General features: G+C 38.9%; 1 protein-coding gene across 4 annotated transcripts in view; it reads right to left on the bottom strand.

Moving 5' to 3' along the window:
- Positions 1-346: 346 nt before the first annotated feature.
- The window catches only part of CHRNA5 (cholinergic receptor nicotinic alpha 5 subunit), a 61,023-nt gene continuing 41,259 nt past the window's right edge, over positions 347-20,110 (bottom strand). The window contains exons 2-6 of one of the 4 annotated variants that reach the window (XM_082649457.1): positions 12,597-12,748; positions 7,833-7,877; positions 6,164-6,273; positions 3,690-4,518; positions 347-872 (exon numbers count right to left, since the gene is read on the bottom strand). In XM_082649457.1, coding sequence (XP_082505583.1) covers positions 711-872; positions 3,690-4,518; positions 6,164-6,273; positions 7,833-7,877; positions 12,597-12,748 — 1,298 coding nt within the window. In that variant the 3' untranslated portion in view covers positions 347-710. Of the gene's footprint in view, positions 873-3,689; positions 4,519-6,163; positions 6,274-7,832; positions 7,878-12,596; positions 12,749-20,110 lie in introns of those variants that run through there. The other 3 variants (XM_082649458.1, XM_082649460.1, XM_082649459.1) reach the window with 3 other exon arrangements.

Raw genomic sequence — 20,110 nt, forward strand, 5'->3', positions numbered from 1 at the left:
TTCTATTAATTGTGGGAAAAAGTGGACAAAAGGATTGAAATGAATGTTAAGGATATGCTACTGCATGTCGACACGAGTTATCTGTTGTATGATTTCACAATGGAAGGTAGGCTGTAAAAATAGTTAATAATTATTCAGTTTACGCATCTACAAAATAAAGTAAGCCTTAAAGGAGTTCCCAGTTCCCATTTTTCATTTTTTAAAAATGTTCCTTATAGAAAAGTAGCATCACATTCAATCATTATCATACCAAGTAGTCAGCTTATTTACTACAGCAATATATTATACTTAAGATTAGCTCTTACCCAATGAATACAGGACAGAGAGAATTTTTAAATGTGTACCTTTACTAAATGAAATCAGTCTTCAAATACAACAGGAATTTCCCAGCACAGTCAAAAGATGAACTTAACTGTTGATTACAAAGCAGAATTGACAGGATACAAACATTAGATTTTTACTAGTACAGTTTAGATAATATTTTGTGCTGCTATTTTTAAAAGATCAAATGTTATTCAGCCAGTTATTACTTCAGTCATGCAGGTAGATGTTCTAATGGGCAGTCTATTGAGATAAACTGATGTTAGTGTCTGTAATCTGTTGAAGCTTGCATCAAATTTTAAACACAATTTACATTTTCATAATTTTATAGGTGCCATAAGAATTATGTGCCTTTTAACTAAATTCCTACTACAGCCCCTAGGGAAGTGTCACTTATTTGCGTTTCCAATATGAATTGGTACTATTATATTTGCCCATTTATAGATAACTGGAACAAAAAGCCCAAGAGATCCAACAACTGAAACCAGAAGAAAAGTCCACAGAAACATCCGATCAAGAACCTGGGCTATGAATTGCCAATCTTCAACAACCTGTATCAAAAAATAAAAAACCCATGTTAAATAATTAAGACACAAAATTCATAAATTTACACATCGACTTGTAATATAAGTGGGTTATTCTGATAGAATTTTAATAAAATATAGTACTTAGATATTTTAAAATAAACTTTAAAACATCTTTTTAATTCTTACTATATACAGTTATCTTTATTACTTGTTCAGCCCAGTATTGTTTACTTCTTTTAATTTTTGAAAATAATTCAGCCTGAAGTTAATTTCATGACAAATTAAAAGTTGCTTCAGAATAATATGTATTCAACAGCTGTTAATCTTCTTCCTCACCCCACCTGCTTTACTTTCCTAGGATTTCCTAGGGACCATTTGAACCTAAGCTCATGAGTTCAGAGCTTCTGGTGAGCTCATTCCCTCCCTGTTTTCGCAGCCCAAGCAGGGAGCTGGCTCAGCAGGTGTGAGTGACCTCAAGGGAAGGGCAGGCTGAGACCAGGCCCCGAGCACCAGAGGTTCCCTCCCACCAGGCCACTTCCTTGACCACGAGCTTCCCTAGCCCCTTTTCTCTATGAAGCACTGGGTCTTCTACAGGAACTGTGCCCCAAGTTTCAGGATAATGTAGAATTTAATGGATTATAAACACCCTACTGCTTCTCTACTTATAAGTTTTTCCCCTGAAAATAAACCCCATTTACTGGCCCTCTTGGAAGGAGCTCGGATCCTTTTGCACAACACTTTGCAGACATTCATTAAATCCCATCTCAATCCATATCATTATCTAATATCTGTATTTTAAAATATTTATTTATTTATTTTTGGCTGTGTTGTGTCTTCGTTGCTGCGCACTGGCTTTCTCTAATTGCAGCGAGCAGGGGCCACTCTTCGTTGTGCTGTGTGGGCTTCTCATTGTGGTGGCTTCTCTTGTTGTGGAGCATGGGCTCTAGGCACACGGGCTTCAGTAGTTGTGGCTCATGGGCTCTACAGCACAGGCTCAGTAGTTGTGGCGCACAGGCTTATTTGCTCCATGGCATGTGGGATCTTCCCGGACCAGGGCTCGAACCTGTGTCCCCTGCATTGACAGGCAGATTTTTAACCACTGCGCCACCAGGGAAGGGAAGCCCCTAATATATGTATTTTTTAAGACTCCATTGATAGCTTCACCTTATAAACTAATTATACTTACACCAAATAGAAACTTTATGATCCACAAGCATTAAAAGTTTATTAGATTAAAACAACATTGTAAATCAACTACAATAAAATTTTTTTAAAAGTTTATTAGAAACATATGTCAAATGTCCCTTTGCGGGGAGGGCTGTTATTTTACCGGATTCATTCCACCTGCTTACCACGCCTGCTAGAAATTTTTCCATTTAAAAAGGCGGTAGAGATTAGAATTCATATACATTTTTTATTCTAGGTACTATTTTATTATTTTTTGATTATATTAGTTTCAGGTGTACAACATAGTGATTCTAAATTTTTATAGATTATACTCCATTTAAGTTATTATAAAATATTGGCTGTATTCCCTGTGCTGTACAATATATCTTGATAGCTTTTTTATATATAGTAGTTTGTACCTCTTAGTCCCCTGCCCCTACCTTTCCCCCCTCTTTCCTTTCACCACTGGTAACCACTAGTTTGTTCTCTGTATCTGTGAGAGAATTCATATAATTTTAATGCGACTACTCAAAGTAAATTCAATTATGAAAATAGTACTATAGTCGTAGCTTTAAAAATATTACACAGGGCTTCCCTGGTGGCGCAGTGGTTAAGAATCCACCTGCCAATGCAGGGGACGTGGGTTCGAGCCCTGGTCTGGGAGGATCCCACATGCCTCGGAGCAACTAAGCCCGTGAGCCACAGCTACTGAGTCCGCATGCTACAACTACTGAAGCCTATGCGCCTAGAGCCTGTGCTCTGCAACAAGAGAAGCCACCGCAATGAGAAGCCCGTGCACCGCAACGAAGAGTAGCCCCTGCTTGCTGCAACTAGAGAAAGCCATGCGCAGCAACAAAGATGCAACGCAGCCAAAAATAAATAAATAATTTTTAAAAATTACACAATAGAAATAATAGTGACAAGACTGAAATATTACATGTTTTGAAAGAAAACTCCAGTTCGATATGATCACATTAATAAAATGTATTCATAGTTCAATTCTTGCATTTTAAATATTAACCTTAAATAAGGAGCCAGTGAGTTATTTTTCTATAATAAAGTTTTGAGCAAATTTTTGTTTTTAAGCAAATTAAGCATATTATTAAGTACTACACTAAGCTTCACTTGTACACGTTGATGTATAATATATAACACCTGAGAATAGCTTACTGCTTTTGATTTCGCTAACATTCTTATAAGTGAACAACAAAAAGATTTATTCTAGAAAAATATCTTGGCTGTATTTATAAAGGCTCCATTAGACTCATTCTTTAAAAAATGAAATCACTTTTGATAAACTATAATGCAGTTGTGTCTGCAGATTACTATAGAATCCAGAAACAAAGTTACTGAAGATCAAATTAAAACAGTTAATCATGTCAGAGCCAAAAACCAAACGGCAGGATTACTATGCCTTAGAATAACAGAACAGTCAGCATAACACAAAGTGTTTTCAAAAGTCATCCAAGATGCTGATGGGGGAAAAGGAGACGTGAGATTTGTGTACATGCCACATTTTGCAGATGTTTTAACTGAAATTTTAGTAAAGATCTTTTACAGAACAGTGTGTCAACATCTCTGGCCCTCAATCTATACTTAGTCTTAAGGGTCATGCTGTTTGCCCGACTTAGAATTAAAACAGATCTGCATTTGTAAATATACGCGGTCACAGACCTCACGGACATCATTCTCCTTCATGACGTGTCTTGTGATGTAGCGAATGGAATCAAGTGCAGCTTCCAGTGTGTTTCTAGATTTTGGTCCACGGCTGCTCTCAGTTTCCTCCTTCTGACTGAAGCACCTATCTACATGACTTCGCATGCAAAGCAGTGTTGGAAGCTTCTGAAGAAATATCTTGCGGACCCACGGAGCCATAGCGTTATGTGTTGAGGAAGAACGGTGATGGATGTTGATAGCAAAGACAGTGACCATGATGGATAGTGTCACAAAGATCATGGTAAACACCAGGTATTCTCCAATTAGAGGTATGACTTTGGAAGATGAGGGTATGATCTCTTCAATAACAAGAAGGAAGACAGTCAGAGACACGAGTACTGAAGTGCAGAGACAAATCTTTTCACCTTCATTTGAAGGAAGATAGAAGACAAGTATGGTTAAAAACGAGAGCCCAATACAGGGTATAATAAGGAACAAGGTATAAAAGAGAGGCAGACGCTTAATTACAAATGAGTAAGTGATGTAAGGATACCAGCAACAGCTGTCGGTTCTGTTTCCTTTGCTTCCTGTTGCGCTCACAATTTCCCATTCTCCATTATCAAAAAAATCTCTCTTGTCAACATCTTGATCCTCCAAAATTATATCAACCTGTGATCCATCGTAAGTCCAAGAACCAAATTTCATGGAACAGTTTTGGAGATCAAATGGGAAAAATGTGACATCAATGGTACAGGAACTTTTGTAGTTTGCCGGTGGAGTCCAGGTAACAGTGCCATCGTACCTGACGACAGTTTTCGTACTGGCCCCTTCAAAACGTCCATCTGCACTGAAATACATACATGCACAGTAACAATGCAGAGATTAAACAACCTGGGCGTGCGTTTTACAAGCCTAATATAAAAGAAAACCTATACCATAGCACGAAATACTTTTTAAATTGTTACACTTGGGATATACCTGCTCCACGTAAGGGACTCTAGTTTAAAGACACTGCCCTTAAATATCTAACTCCATTGAAACTAAACCCCTATTTCCATGTCTACTCCAGGACTGACAGATCTATATTCACAGAATCCTGAGATTCAAGTGTTGAAATGACTTCACTTTGATTACACACAGAATGTAATTAGGCTAATTTATAACAATGGATGTGCACAGAGCCAGAACCTGAATCCACATTCCTAGACGTCCCCTTCTCCCCTCAGTGTTCTTCTCCCTCCATGACAGATACTGGACGCTTCCTACACTGACAGGGAAAGAACAATAGCCCCAAACTGGGCACAGCCCTGGAAAACAGCCGTCCCTCTCCAACTCTGCCATCGTGTGAACTCACGCACTGGAGAAGTCTAGCAGGAAACATCACCACCAACATGAGCTATCTTCGAAATATTGCTCTCTACCTTAAAATTCGTGTGGCTTTTGCACACTCCTATGTGATATATCCATGTTAAATATCCAAATGTTTGCAATGACTTAGAGTAAGATGATGCTCCAGGAAGCTGCATCATGCTTTGTTCACTCCTTCCATGTTGAGAAGCACGGAGGTAAAGGTTTGAAAAGTGAAAGGTATTTTTTGCTTAGCATTTGCTCTGTCCTCATGTCAATGCCTTCTTGCAAACAAGACAAAGTGCATTAGGATAAGCACAAATTCCCAGAAATGTCCTGGAGTGGTTGGTCCTAGAAAAAAATGAAACTGGCACCCAGAAGTATCCTCTCCCCTAAGTTAAAAACCATCCTCAAAACACACTTAGGTAGAATACCTACAAATATGAGTTAATAGTTAATCCAACATTCCTCATTGTGGGAGATTCTTATACAGTATTTAAAGCAAAATTAGAAGGATGCATATTTAAACATAAAGCATGACCTTAACTATTTTTAACCATTACCAAAAAATCTGGAAGGCAGTCTGCCAAATATGTAGTCTAGAAAGTAAGAGTGTAAATGGGGATGTCAGGCTACTCCCCACGCACCACGTGTGAGCTGTGTGATCCTGGACAAGTGTAACTATCTTCGGCCTCCATTTTCTCATCTGTCAAATAGATGTGATCGTACCTAGTTCATAAGGTTATCTTGAGAACTGAATGAATAAAGATAAGGCACTGAGCGTCACGCCAGGCACAGAGTAAGCCCACCATGCGTGTAAGTCTATAACAGTGGTTGCCACCAAGTGATGGTAATAACGGGATTGATTATATTCCCCCCAACTTCCTTATACCTTTTTGGACTTCCCAAATGTTTTACAAATTTTTGAAATCCAAGAACACTTACGATCAGAAAACAATATACCAAAAAAGGGAAAGGATCCACAGAACCTATCTGTAGGTTCATGAAATGAGAGAACACAAGATGAAGTCCTCTGACTTTATAGCTAAACAATTTTCAAAAGGAAGAAAAAATTACTAGTGCCTAATAGTAATACAGTTGTTTTCTTTTGAAAACAAAAAAATGGTATTCTGGATATAACTTACTTATCAAACAAAACAATGTCTGGAGTCCAGAGAGAGTCTGAAGGGACTCGTATAACTTTTATTCCACTGTAGTCATCGGGGTTCCATCTCAATTTTACATCTATCCATTCCTTTAAAACAAAGAAACCTGACTCAATTTCAATAAAATTAACAGTCAAAAACACTGAAAGCTATACTCTCTTTGCCAAATCCAGACATTTCAGACACGAAGTCCCCTCTACTCCCAATAAAGAAAACTCACCTCCACGTCCTTCTTATGGGCACTGGAGGATATAGCCCTGTCCCCTCATGTGGTGGCTCTAGCCATGGTCCCTCAGGAGACACAGGCGAGGACCAGAGCTGCGTACATTCATGGATCTGCTCAACACCTCTTCTCCCACCAGCTGACCATGCCCAGGAGCTGCAGCCATGGGCACCTAAAGTCCAAGTTCAAGGGAAACATTCTCTTTTCTAGCTGTCTTGTCAATGACTGGCTGGACTGGTCCATGCAAAGAGCAGTTGGATTTATTACACATTCCACATAGTTAAACACCTTGTCCCACTTCCACACAGTAACAATTCTGTGATCACGTCAAGACTTGCACCCCGGGCTTCCCTGGTGGCGCAGTGGTTGACAGTCCGCCTGCCGATGCAGGGGACACGGGTTCGTGCCCCGGTCCGGGAAGATCCCACATGCCACGGAGCGGCTGGGCCCGTGGGCCATGGCCACTGAGCCTGCGCGTCTGGAGCCTGTGCTCCGCAATGGGAGAGGCCACAACAGTGAGAGGCCCGCGTACCGCAAAAAAAAAAGAATTGCACCCCAAGGAAAGCACACGTCTTTCAGGAATTGGGGGTTAGGAAACTGGCAGTAGGTATTAAAAATCAGCAATAATAAAGAACAAAGGGAAGCACTCAACAGCAGTTGGGGACATCTGGCCCAGAAAGAAAAGAAGCCCTTTATATAAGAGAGACTATGAACATAAAAATAAATCATTACATTCTTGCCTGTTCCCATCTCACTGAAGAGTAAAAGCCAAAATCCTACAGTGGCCTAGAAGCCACTACTCATAACCTATGCTAGGAACACCCATCGGCCTCCTGTTGCTTCACTGACCTCATCTCCTACACCCGTCCCATGGCCACTCACCTCCAGCCTGCTGGCTTCTTTGCTGCTCCCTGAACACGCCAGGCACCCTCCAGCCTCAGGATCTTTGCACGTTTGTGTCCCCTCTGCTTGGAACAGTCCTCCTCCAGATACTCACATAGCTTGCTTCTCCCCCTCCTTCAAGTCTTTGTTCAAATATTACCTTCTCAGTGGTACTTCCCCTGCCCATCCTATTTAAAAGTACAGTCCCCAACCCTCTCTATCTGCTCTCCCGGTGTATTCTTCTCCAAGCTTATCAGCTTGAAAGGTACTATACAACTTCCTATTTATTCCCCCCATTGGAATGAGGTTCATTGAGGGCCTAGACTTTTGTCTGTTTTGTTCACTGCTGTTTCCCCAGTGCCCAGAACAGTGCCTGGCATATAGCGGGCACTCAAATAATATTAACTGAATGAATACAAGACTCCATCTACCTCATCCTTCTGCCTCCTGCCAACCCACCAAGACCAGATACTCATGCTACAAACCCTGTAATAACAGTGGCACCAGTCAACAGTGGGGTGGCCCTTTGAATTTTATACATACCTGCTTCAACCAGACATTGGTTGTCATTAACTGATTTTTCTCATCCTATGAAATAAAAATTTAAATAAGGCTGATTATTTCAATTACGGAAACAATAATTCTTTAAATAAGAATTTTCTCAGTTTTATATAAACACTCTTCTATATATAGTACCTACGTTCTGTTCATCAATCTGGTTCTCTAGAAAAGCAGGATATTTTTACCAGCCTAATTTCACATTACTCCTTCCAACATACTCTGTATTTCAGATAAGCTGCCCGAAAGGACACCATTGGCATTTTTAGATTTAATATTAATAGTCTCGGCTACTACATTTCCTCAAATCTAAGATGCAATCTAAGAATCACAACATTATTTTATGTACTTAGCACTGAGAAAGAAAAAGGGTGATAATGAATTGTAAGTTGTCATTAATTATAAGACATCTTGACTTCAGTAGTGCTAAAATGTGGGAAAATGTGCATCTTACAATCAGTGAGATACAATGTGTGCATTCTTGAGGGACTACAACTTGTCATTTGCTTCTGCTGAGGCACATATTTGAATCTCTCCATGGAGCTGTTACGTAGAAAAAAATATGGATGTCAGAGCCTTGAATGGCAACTTCATAAAGCTTTTACATCCTACTTTTCTAGAGGACCAGGGGTCCTTGCTACTTACACCTTCCTGCTGTCTTACCTTCACTTACGCCAGTTCTTCACTGAATTTTCAAGGCCTAATTAAAGTGATAACTCTTTCATTAAGTTTTACTGAAATATCATGGAGCCAACTGAACCAGTAAAAGATCACCATGATCATCAACCACAAACAGACCCTGTGTAGGATACAATGCTCAGAGCACACAGACACACAGAAGCACGAGGCAATCCCTACAGTTGGGTAGAGAGGATGGGATATAAATAGCCTAGGTGACTGGAGTGTTTCCATTCCCTATCCCATCCGAACAACAGGTGAATGACCTAGGAGAAAGGAGGAGGCCAGAAGGAAGCACATCCCTAGGGACAAAGACAGCTGTTAGGTCCCTACATGGAAAGAATGGGTCCTAGGAAATACAGCATGGCCATCCCTCTGACACTGTGTCTTCCAAGGAGCAATTTTCCTTGATTAAAACACTAGAGCTGGAAAGGACCTAGAGATTTTATCTACTGTAATCCCTTCATTTTGCAAATATGAAAACTGGCCCAGTGAGGCAACTTGCTTAAAATCACACCACCAATTAGTGGTAAAACCGATTCTAAAACTCAAAACTCCTAAATTTAAACGCTACACCACCAGCTCTACCGTCCACCCCAAAGTCACACACCATCCAGAATAACTGCTGAGCCCTGTATTAGAATATGCCTTTCAGACAAAAGTTCTAACCAGAGGCATTAAAAATTAGGAAAGTTCTGGTAAACATATTACCTGTGATGCTGCATGGCAGTAGGTCGTCTTTGAGAATCTAATGAAAATTATAGACCTTTTCACCAGAAAAATGTGAACACACATAGATTTTGCTCTGTGAGCTAGGACCTAGTCCATACTTAGTATCTTTAATAGTAACATAGATAAAAGAAAAACCCATAAGTTCACAACTGGCCCCAAAGATGTGGGTTAGCCATTGCCTTAGGGGGATACAGCCTCTTTTAACCTCAAGTATCTCTTGAGCATCTATCACTTGTTCAACACAGTGGAGGATGCAACAAAAACCAAACTGAGGGACTTCCCTGGTGGCACAGTGGTTAAGAATCCACCTGCCAATGCAGGGGACACAGGTTCGAGCCCTGGTCCGGGAAGATCCCACATGCCGCGGAGCAACTAAGCCCGTGCGCCACAACTACTGAGCCTGCACTCCAGAGCCCATGAGCCACAACTACCGAAGCCTGCGCTCTGCAACAAGAAGCCACCACAATGAGAAGCCCGTGCACCACAATGAAGAGTAGCCCCCTCTCGCCGCAACTAGAAAAAGCCTGCGTGCAGCAACAAAGACCCAACGCAGCCAAAAATAAATAAATAAATTGATTAATTAAAAAAAAAACCAAACTGAGTGAAGACAAATGTATGATGACACTCAGGAGGAAACCACAGATAAAGAAATGTTAACTACTCATAAGCATGGCAGAAAAGTTTTAGGGGTAATAGGGTTTTTTTTAACCTGACCGTAAAAATAAAATCAAAACAAACAAGCCAACACTGATATTTTAAAAAGACAGAGCGAGAACATGTAGGAAGTGAGATAGGAATCTGAGGAAACTTCAAGGAAGAGCCACTAAACATGATCACAAGGTTGCGGGGCAAAGACCTTAGCGATTAAAAGAAACATAAACCCACTGAGAAGCAATTCAGTGAAGCTTCTATCAATGTCCAGGGCCCTTGACCCTCATCTTCCTTGACTCTAGTCCTCCTCCCCTCTAATTGTCACCGACCGTATATTTTCTGGGCTCTTCTCTCAAGAAGCAACCCTTCCTCAATGTCTCTGCTTGGCTAACCCTTGCTTCTACCACTTTCTATGAATGTTCTTCAAGGATCAGGCTCCTGCTCTCTCTGCTTTAAAACTGCATCAATTCAAAGTTTTCAACAATCACCCCCAGGCCAGCAATTCCAAACTGACATCCTCAGCCTCTTCTCTCACCTCGGAGCCAGTCTTGACCTTCCAAGGTCCTCAGTGAACATTTCCTTTTGAATGGACCACAATGACCTCATACCAAAAGCAAACCCATCATCTTCTCTGCCCTGCCCCCATAACAACCAATTTTCTCTTTCAAATTGGTTACCCTTCTAACCACCTAGGCTTCAAAATAAGATGCCTCCCTCCATATTCAGTGGTCAAGTCCTGTTCCTTCTTATATTTGATCTAACTTGCCTCTCAAGCTTCTAATCTTTCACTCTTTGAAGTCACGTATTTAATTATCTTATTGATCCTCTTAAAGTACTGCTTTTACCATGTCTGTTACCCATCAGATCTCTCATTCACTCAGCATTTACTACGTGCCAGACACCATGCTAGGCTCTGGGACAGACACAAGGACTAAAGCTCACTCTGCTTTGAGGCGGCCCTGCCAGCACTTGAGTGCCAGTCAGCGTAACTGGAACAGAAGAGAGACTGTCTTAGGAAGTTCAGATTTCAGAGTCTGACAGATGAATTTGGCCTTGAAGGATAAATGGCTTGTGCTGAGAAGGAAAGTTCTCCAAACAGAAGCAATGGCAGGAGCAAAGGCACAGTGGCACACAGGCATCACTCCTCACCTCCTCTACCATCCAGTCAGACCATCGATCTAAACAGCCGAACAAAAAGGCTCAGTATCGCTTATGTACCTGTGATTATACTGTTCCTTGTTATTAAAGTTCTTTCCTCTCTGCATGCCAGATCCTACACTTAGCACAAGCCCAGCTCAAGTGCCACTTCTTCTACCCAGGCTTCTTTGATAATCTCAATCATCAAGATCTGAAATCCCAGATCTCTGTGACATCACGATTTAGTACTGCAGCATTCTACACTTACTCCATTTACATGCTGACAGTCCCAGCTAGAAAGAAAAGTTGAAAGCAAGCCCTACTAACTTACTTCCTACTTCCCTATGTTTAATTTATATTTTAAATCTTCCTGTATTGCCCAGCAAAGGATCAAGCACAGAGTCCATATTCATTGATCTTTCTGGAAGCAATTAGGTTACATATATCAGTCAACAGACTTCAAAAACGTATATCCTTTGATTCATCACCTTTCTTAAGGAAAGGAGAAATTCAAACATTTAGGTACAAATATTCATCATTGTCCTTTATAACAGGAAAAATTGGGAACAAGCTTCTGCCAACAATAAGAGAATGTTTAAATAAATTATAAATGAAATACAGCCATTAAAAATTACATTTGAAGATTATATAATAAGAAAATGTTCATCGTGTAACAATAGGGGAAAAAGCAGTAATCAAAATTATATCTAAAATAATACTTCAATTTTGTAACATATTCACAAAGAAAAAACTGGCAAGAAACACGACAAAATGTTACCAATGGTCATTTCTGGGTGGTAGAATTACAGTCAAGTTTTATTTTCTTATTCGTATTTTTTTGAACTTTCTAAATTCTTTCCAAAAATCATGCATTGCTTCTCTAATCAGAAAATAAAGGCACACCTATAAGTGTTATCTGTATCCATACATACATACACACACACATATTTGACTATTCTGGGAACACAACAGGGAAACAATTATTGATTGACATGATCAGAAAAAGAAGAAGCTAGTTTAAAAATTAGCGTGAACCTTTTAGTTTAAAATAGAAATAATCTCTTGACAATAAGAACAAGTTACAATGGGGAATTTACTACCTGGTAAAGGTCACATGGAAAAACCTAAGAAATGTTTTAAGTGTGATACTGAGGCAATGATCTGTTGAGATCCCTTTTCGGTCCTAAAAATCTACAACTCTAACTCTTGGGTTTTTTCTTTTAAATTTTTTGACTTTTTGGTCATATTTTTTAACATATTTAAGGAGAAACTTCCATATAAAGGGTTTAATATCTTTGAATTTATTAAAAAATAGACCTATTTTAATTACCAAATGAGATAAAATGATTTCTAAACTACACAAGATTATATAAACATACAGTATTCCTATGTCTGTGGTGTAATAATTGTTTTTCCCTGGTGAGTTCCTGGAGGAAAAGGACTATGTTCATTCACCTTTGTAATCTTTGCAGCCGAGCACGGTGCCTGGGCACACAATACGCTCTCCATAGACCTGTGTGAAATTGAATATGGAATGATATGCACACCTACCACATCCACTAATTGAGATATTGCAAGGCCAAACTTTATTTTTATTTTGTCATTCAGGTGTTCCACTGGACGAACCCATCTCTCGTAGTCTTGAAATAAATCCTTAAACAAACTATCTTCATGTTTGGCAACAAAGGATGGTTCAGCTAATCCTGTATAACAAATTTTTAAAAGTTAGTGGATTGGCTTCTCTCCCACCAAATACCGCTACTTTAAAAAAGTTTCGCATTACTAATGAACCAAAGTATTATTTAGGCTATTGTCAAAGGCGATTTTAAAATGTTTGTGATCAATAAGGGACACTCTGGTTCAGATATATTTCTTAGTTAAATCAGATTATTCACATGGAAATATGCTGAATTCCAAAAGAAGCACTCAGTACTTAATACAGAGTAATTTAAAAACTAAGTAACAAAAGCTTTTAAATTACCAGGGCTAGGGGGGTTGCTTGTCATAAAATTCCAAACCTAGAAAACATATATTAAGGTTTATTGATCAACTATAAATGTAAAATAAACATGCTTTAATTTACATGCTTTTAATATACAAATATATAAATATTGAAGAAATTATTCAGATTTGTCATACATCTGTTTGCTATACATTTGTATACAATTACCTTAGGGCCTAAGACTTAAAAAAAAAAAAGATAAAATTTAAAAAGTTTTAGATGCCATAAGCCAAAGACTGGTTAGATTTACGGATCACAGTTATGTTTACACTTCTAATAAGCTTAAGTAAGCCTCTTTAAAGAAATGAGTTTTCAGTGTTTTATGGACACTGGAGTCTCTATCAAGGAAATGTGGGATGTGTGAAATTCAAGGATGACATTTACTCAAGACTCATGATTTTACAAAGAAAAAACATTTATTTAAAACAAAATGTCACTGGCTTATTTATCATAAAGTATATACATAGGGATTTAGAGTAGCTAGTGTTGGCCTTTCTCTAACCTAAAAGAAATGATTTAACAGAAAATTAGCACTTTCACAAAATCTTCTCTTTTTGTTGTGATAGACCATGTTTTCTATTTGGAGCTATTAAAAAGTATCTGGTTACTCTAGCTAGAGGAAACCCATTCCCTGATTTTCTTTCACTGCTTATTTCTTCATTAATAGAGCAGCTTACTCCTCAGAGTTTATGTCTTGCTTCCCTGGGCAATTTAAGATATTTGATTTAATCTATAAGTATCATAGAGTTTGTGCCATGCCTCTGTAAAAGCCTCCTTATGCTGAAATGTGCAGCAATGGAGAGATTTCAATTCAGTTAGAATATTATACACTAGAGAGGCATTCTTTGTAATGTTCAAAAGCTGTTAATTTCAGAGGTTCAAGTTAAAATAGCATTATTGAACCATTTCTCCTATTCTGATCCTATTTTAAAATGTAAACAACAAAAGTTTAAGGTTGTTTAAAAGACAGAGATAACAAAATGTTTTTTAACAGAATCTAAGGAAATTTTGCCTTAGGGGAAAAAAATACTAACTTGAATTGCCACCTCAAATTTTGTTTGAAAGAAAGTAGATAGGGTATAAATAAACAAAATGATAAATTTATCCTAACATTCTACTTAATGAGAACATTTAAGATACTGCCTTGTGAATACCTTCTTAGGACATCCAATACTAGAAATACCATTTTCTTAGCACAACTTTACAGAAATGCCAGGTGCAAAGGTCAGTGGTATTTTAGCACAAAACCTTAATGGCGCACTCAAATTCTACTTAGAGGTTATGTTTCTTTAGCTGGTTCTAAATGTTTTAAGTTTATACTGCTCATAAACCTCAAAATATTAAAAGGGAGATGATCCAATACATTCCCTCACTTCACAAATGAGGATATATGACCAGAAAGGCCAGTGCTACAGAGCTCATCAGTGGCAGAGCTCTGAAGGCCTCCCCTCTACCTTTTGCTCTTTCCACCCTAACATCTTCCACCTTGGGACAACTTTCTAAAAGAGCTTAATATCACATGCCGAGACCTCAAGCCCACACCAGTGTTTGTTCATTCATTCATTCAACAAACATTTAACAGAATGTGCCTTGTATCAGGCACCATGCCAAATGCAGGAAATACACTGGTAATCAAAGACAGCATCCACATTTACAGCCCAGTAGTAAGGACTGGCTCCGAAAATGTGATACTGTATATAAGCTAAATTCTACAGAAACTGAATCAAACTAAAAAATTATATTTTGAAAGTTGCTGTGAGGACTTCCCTGGTGGTGCACTGGTTAAGAATCCACCTGACAATTCAGGGGAAAAAGCTTGGGGCCCTGGTCCAAGAAGATCCCACATGCCATGGAGCAACTAAGCCTGTGTGACACAACTACTGAGTCTGTACTCTAGAGTCCACTGTAGAGCCCACAACTACTGAGCTCACATGCCACAACTACTAAAGCGCACACGCCTAGAGCCCGTGCTCCGCAACAAGAGAAGCCACCACAATAAGAAGCCTGCGCACCACAACGAAGAGTAGCCCCTGCTCACTGCAACTAGAGAAAGCCCGCACACAGCATTGAAGACCCAATGCAGCCAAAAATAAATAAATTTATACATATAAGAAAAAAGTTGTTGTGAATAGTTAATGTGCGCTCATCCTACTCAAAATAAATACTTTAAATCAATCACTTTCAACCTAGGCTCCTTGGAATCCAGGGGCATTTATATTATACTACTCTCATTTATATCATACTGTTCTGCATTATTTTTCAATTATGTCACATAAGTCTTGGGTCACCAAAGAAACCAATATCCTGGAACGTAGGAATCATTTCATTAGTTTGGCATTCCTAAAGTATAATACTTAGTATTGATCACAGTAGTTACTTAAGAGTAGTTTTTCTTCCCTCACTACTTAAAGAGGAAATGATGGGAAATTGGTTCAAGATGGCAGAGTAGAAGGACGTGCTCTCACTCCCTCCTGCAAGAGCACCAGAATCACAACTAACTGGTGAACAATAATGAACAAGAAGACACTGGAACTCATCAAAAAAGATACCCCACATCCAAAGACAAAGGAGAAGCCACAATGAGACGGCAGGAGGGGTGCAATCACAATAAAATCAAATCCTATAACTGCTGGATGGGTGACTCACAAAATAGAGAACACTTACACCACAGAAGTCCACCCACTGGAGTGAAGGTTCTGAGCCCCATGTCAGGCTTCCCAACCTGGAGGTCCAGCAATGGGAGGAGGAATTCCTAGAGAATCAGACTTTGAAGGCTAGCAGGACTTGATTGCAGGACTTCAACAGGACTGGGGGAAACAGAGACTCCACTCCTGGAGGGCACACACAAAGTAGTGTGCACATCAGGACCCAGGGGAAGGAGCAGTGACCCCATAGGAGACTGAACCAGACCTACCTGCTGGTGTTAGAGGGTCTCCTGCAGGGGCGGGGGGTGGCTGTGGCTCACCGTGCGGACAAGGACACTGGCATGAGAAGTTCTGGGAAATACTCCTTGGCATGAGCCTTCCCAGGGTCTGCCATTAGCCCCACCAAAGAGCCTGCGTAGGCTCCAGTGTTGGGTCGCCTCAGGCCAAACAACCAACAGGTCGGGAACCCAGCCCCACCCATCAGCAGACAAGCAGATTAAAGTTTTACTGAGCTCTGCCCACCAGAGCAACAGCCAGCTCTACCCACCACCAGTCCCTCCCATCAGAAAACTTGCAGAAGTCTCTTAGATAGCCTCATCCACCAGAGGGCAGTCAGCAGAAGCAAAAACAACTACAATCCTGCAGCCTGTGGAACAAAAACCACATTCACAGAAAAACAGACAATATGAAAACACAGATGGCTATGTACCACATGAAGGAACAAGACAAAACCCCAGAAAAACAACTAAATGAAGTGGAGATAGGCAACCTTCCAGAAAAAGAATTCAGAATAATGATAGTGAAGATGATCCAGGACCTTGGAAACAGAATGGAGGCAAAGATCGAGAAGATGCGAGAAATGTTCAACAAAGACCTAGAAGAATTAAAGAACAAACAGAGACGAACAATACAATAACTGAAATGAAAAATACACTAGAAGGAATCAATAGCAGAATAACTGAAGCAGAAAAACAGATAAGTGAACTGGAAGACAGAATAGTAGAATTCACTGCTGCGGAACACAATAAAGAAAAAAGAATGAAAAGAAATGAGGACAGCCTAAGAGACCTCTGGGACAACATTAAATGCAACAACATTCACATTATAGGGGTCCCAGAAGGAGAAGAGAAAGAGAAAGGACCCAAGAAAATATTTGAAGAGATCATAGTCGAAAATTTCCCTAACATGGGGAAGGAAATAGCCACCCAAGTCCAGGAAGTGCAGAAAGTCCCATACAGGATAAACCCAAGGAGAAACACGCCGAGACACATAGTAATCAAATTGGCAAAAATTAAAGACAAAGAAAAACTACTGAAAGCAGCAAGGGAAAAATGACAAATAACATGCAAGGGAACTCCCATAAGGTTAACAGCTGATTTCTCAGCAGAAACTCTACAAGCCAGAAGGGAGTGGCATGATATACTTAAAGTGATGAAAGGGAATAACCTGCAACCAAGATTACTCTACCAGGAAAGGATCTCATTCAGATTCCATGCAGAAATCAAAAGCTTTCCAGACAAGCAAAAGCTAAGAGAATTCAGCACCACCAAAGCTCTACAACAAATGCTAAAGGAACTTCTCTAAGTGGGAAACAAAAGAGAAGAAAAGGACCTACAAAAACAAACCCAAAAAATTAAGAAAACTGTAATAGGAACATACATATCGATAATTACCTTAAATGTGAATGGATTAAATGCTCCAACCAAAAGACACAGGTTTGCTGAATGGATACAAAAACAACACCCATACATATGTTGTCTACAAGAGACCCACTTCAGACGCAGGGACACATACAGACTGAAAATGAAGGGATGGAAAAAGATATTCCATGACAATGGAAATCAAAAGAAAGCTGGAGTAGCAATACTCATATCGAATAAAATAGACTTTAAAATAAAGAATGTTAAAAGAGACAAGGAAGGACACTAAATAATGACCAAGGGATCACTCCAAGAAGAAGATGTAACAATTATAAATATATATGCACCCAACATAGGAGCACCTCAATACATAAGGCAACTGCTAACAGCTATAAAAGAGGAAATCGACAGTAACACAATAATAGTGGGGGACTTTAACACCTCATTTACACCAATGGACAGATCATCCAAACAGAAAATTAATAAGGAAACACAAGAGCTTTAAATGACACAATAGACCAGATAGATTTAATTGATATTTATAGGACATTCCATCCAAAAACAGCAGATTACACTTTCTTCTCAAGTGCGCATGGAACATTCTCCAGGATAGATCATATCTTGGGTCACAAATCAAGCCTTAGTGAAATTAAGAAACTTGAAATCATATCAAGCAACTTTTCTGACCACAATGCTATGAGATTAGAAATCAATTACAGGGAAAAACCAGTAAAAAACACAAACACATGGAGGCTAAACAATACGTTACTAAATAACCAAGAGATCACTGAAGAAATCAAAGAGGAAATCAACAAATACCTAGAGACAAATGACAATGAAAACACGACAATCTAAAACCTATGGGATGCAGCAAAAGCAGTTCTAAGAGGGAAGTTTATAGCAATACAATCCTACCTCAAGAAACAACAAACATCTCAAATAAATCATCTAACCTTACATCTAAAGGAACTAGAGAAAGAAGAACAAACAAAACACAAAGTTAGTAGAAGGAAAGAAACCATAAAGATCAGAGCAGAAATAAATGAAATAGAAACAAAGAAAACAATAGCAAAGATCAATAAAACTAAAAGCTGGTTCTTTGAGAAGATAAACAAAATTGATAAACCTTTAGCCAGACTCATCAAGAAAAGGAGGGAGAGGACTCAAATCAATAAAATTAGAAATGAAAAAGGAGAAGTTACAACAGACACCGCAGAAATACAAAGCATCCTAAGAGACTACTACAAGCAACTCTATGCCAGTAAAATGGACAACCAGGAAGAAATGGACAAATTCTTAGAAAGATATAACCTTCCAAGACTGAACCAGAAAGAAATAGAAAATATGAACAGACCAATCACAAGTAATGAAACTGAAACTGTGATTAAAAATTTTCCAACAAAGAAAAGTCCAGGACCAGATGGCTTCACAGGTGAATTCTACCAAACATTCAGAGAAGAGCTAACACCCATCCTTCTCAAACTCTTCCAAAAAATTGCAGAGGAAGGAACACTCCCAAATTCATTCCATGAGGCCACCATCACCCTGATACCACAACCAGACAAAGATACTACAAAAAAAGAAAATTACAGACCAATACCACTGATGAATATAGATGCAAAAATACTCAACAAAATACTAGCAAACAGAATTCAACAACACATTAAAAGGTACATATACCATGATCAAGTGGGATTTATCCCAGGGATGCAAGGATTCTTCAGTATACCCAAATCAATCAATGTGAAACACCATATTAACAAAATGAAGAATAAAAACCAAATGATCATCTCAATAAATGCAGAAAAAGCTTTTGAAAAAATTCAACACCCATTTATGATAAAAACTCTCCAGAAAGTGAGCATAGAGAGAACCTACCTCAACATAATAAAGGCCATATATGACAAACCCATGGCAAATATCATTCTCAATAGTGAAAAACTGAAAGCATCTCCTCTAAGATCAGGAACAAGACAAGGATGTCCACTCTCAGCACTATTATGCAACATAGTTTTGGAAGTCCTAGCCACAGCAATCAGAGAAGAAAAAGAAATAAAAGGAATACAAATAGGAAAAGAAGAAGTAAAACTGTCACTGTCTGCAGATGACATGACACAATACACAGAGAATCCTAAAGATGCCTCCAGAAAACTACTAGAGCTAATCAATGAATTTGGTAAAGTTGCAGGATACAAAATTAATGCACAGAAAACCTCTTGCATTCCTATACACTAATGATGAAAAATCTGAAAGAGAAATTAAGGAAACACTCCCATTTACCACTGCAACAAAAAGAATAAAATGCCTAGGAATAAACCTACCTCGGAAAACAAAAGACCTGTATGCAGAAAACTATAAGACACTGATGAAAGAAATTAAATATGATACAAACAGATGGACAGATATACCATGTTCTTGGATTGGAAGAATCAATAATGTGAAAATGACTATACTACCCAAAGCGATCTACACATTCAATGCAATCCCTATCAAATTACCAATGGCATTTTTTACAGAACTAGAACAAAAAATCTTAAAATTTGTATGGAGACACAAAAGAGCCCAAATAGCCAAAGTGGTCTTGAGGGAAAAAAACAGAGCTGGAGGAATCAGACCCCCTGACTTCAGACTATACAACAAAGCTACAGTAATCAAGACAATATGGTACTGGCACAAAAACAGAAATATAGATCCATAGAACAGGATAGAAAGCCCAGAGATAAACCCATGCATCTATGGTCAACTAATCTACGACAAAGGAGGCAAGGATACACAATG

This window comes from Grampus griseus (assembly GCF_964374135.1).
Source record: "Grampus griseus genome assembly, chromosome: 2".
Taxonomy (NCBI): domain Eukaryota; kingdom Metazoa; phylum Chordata; class Mammalia; order Artiodactyla; family Delphinidae; genus Grampus; species Grampus griseus.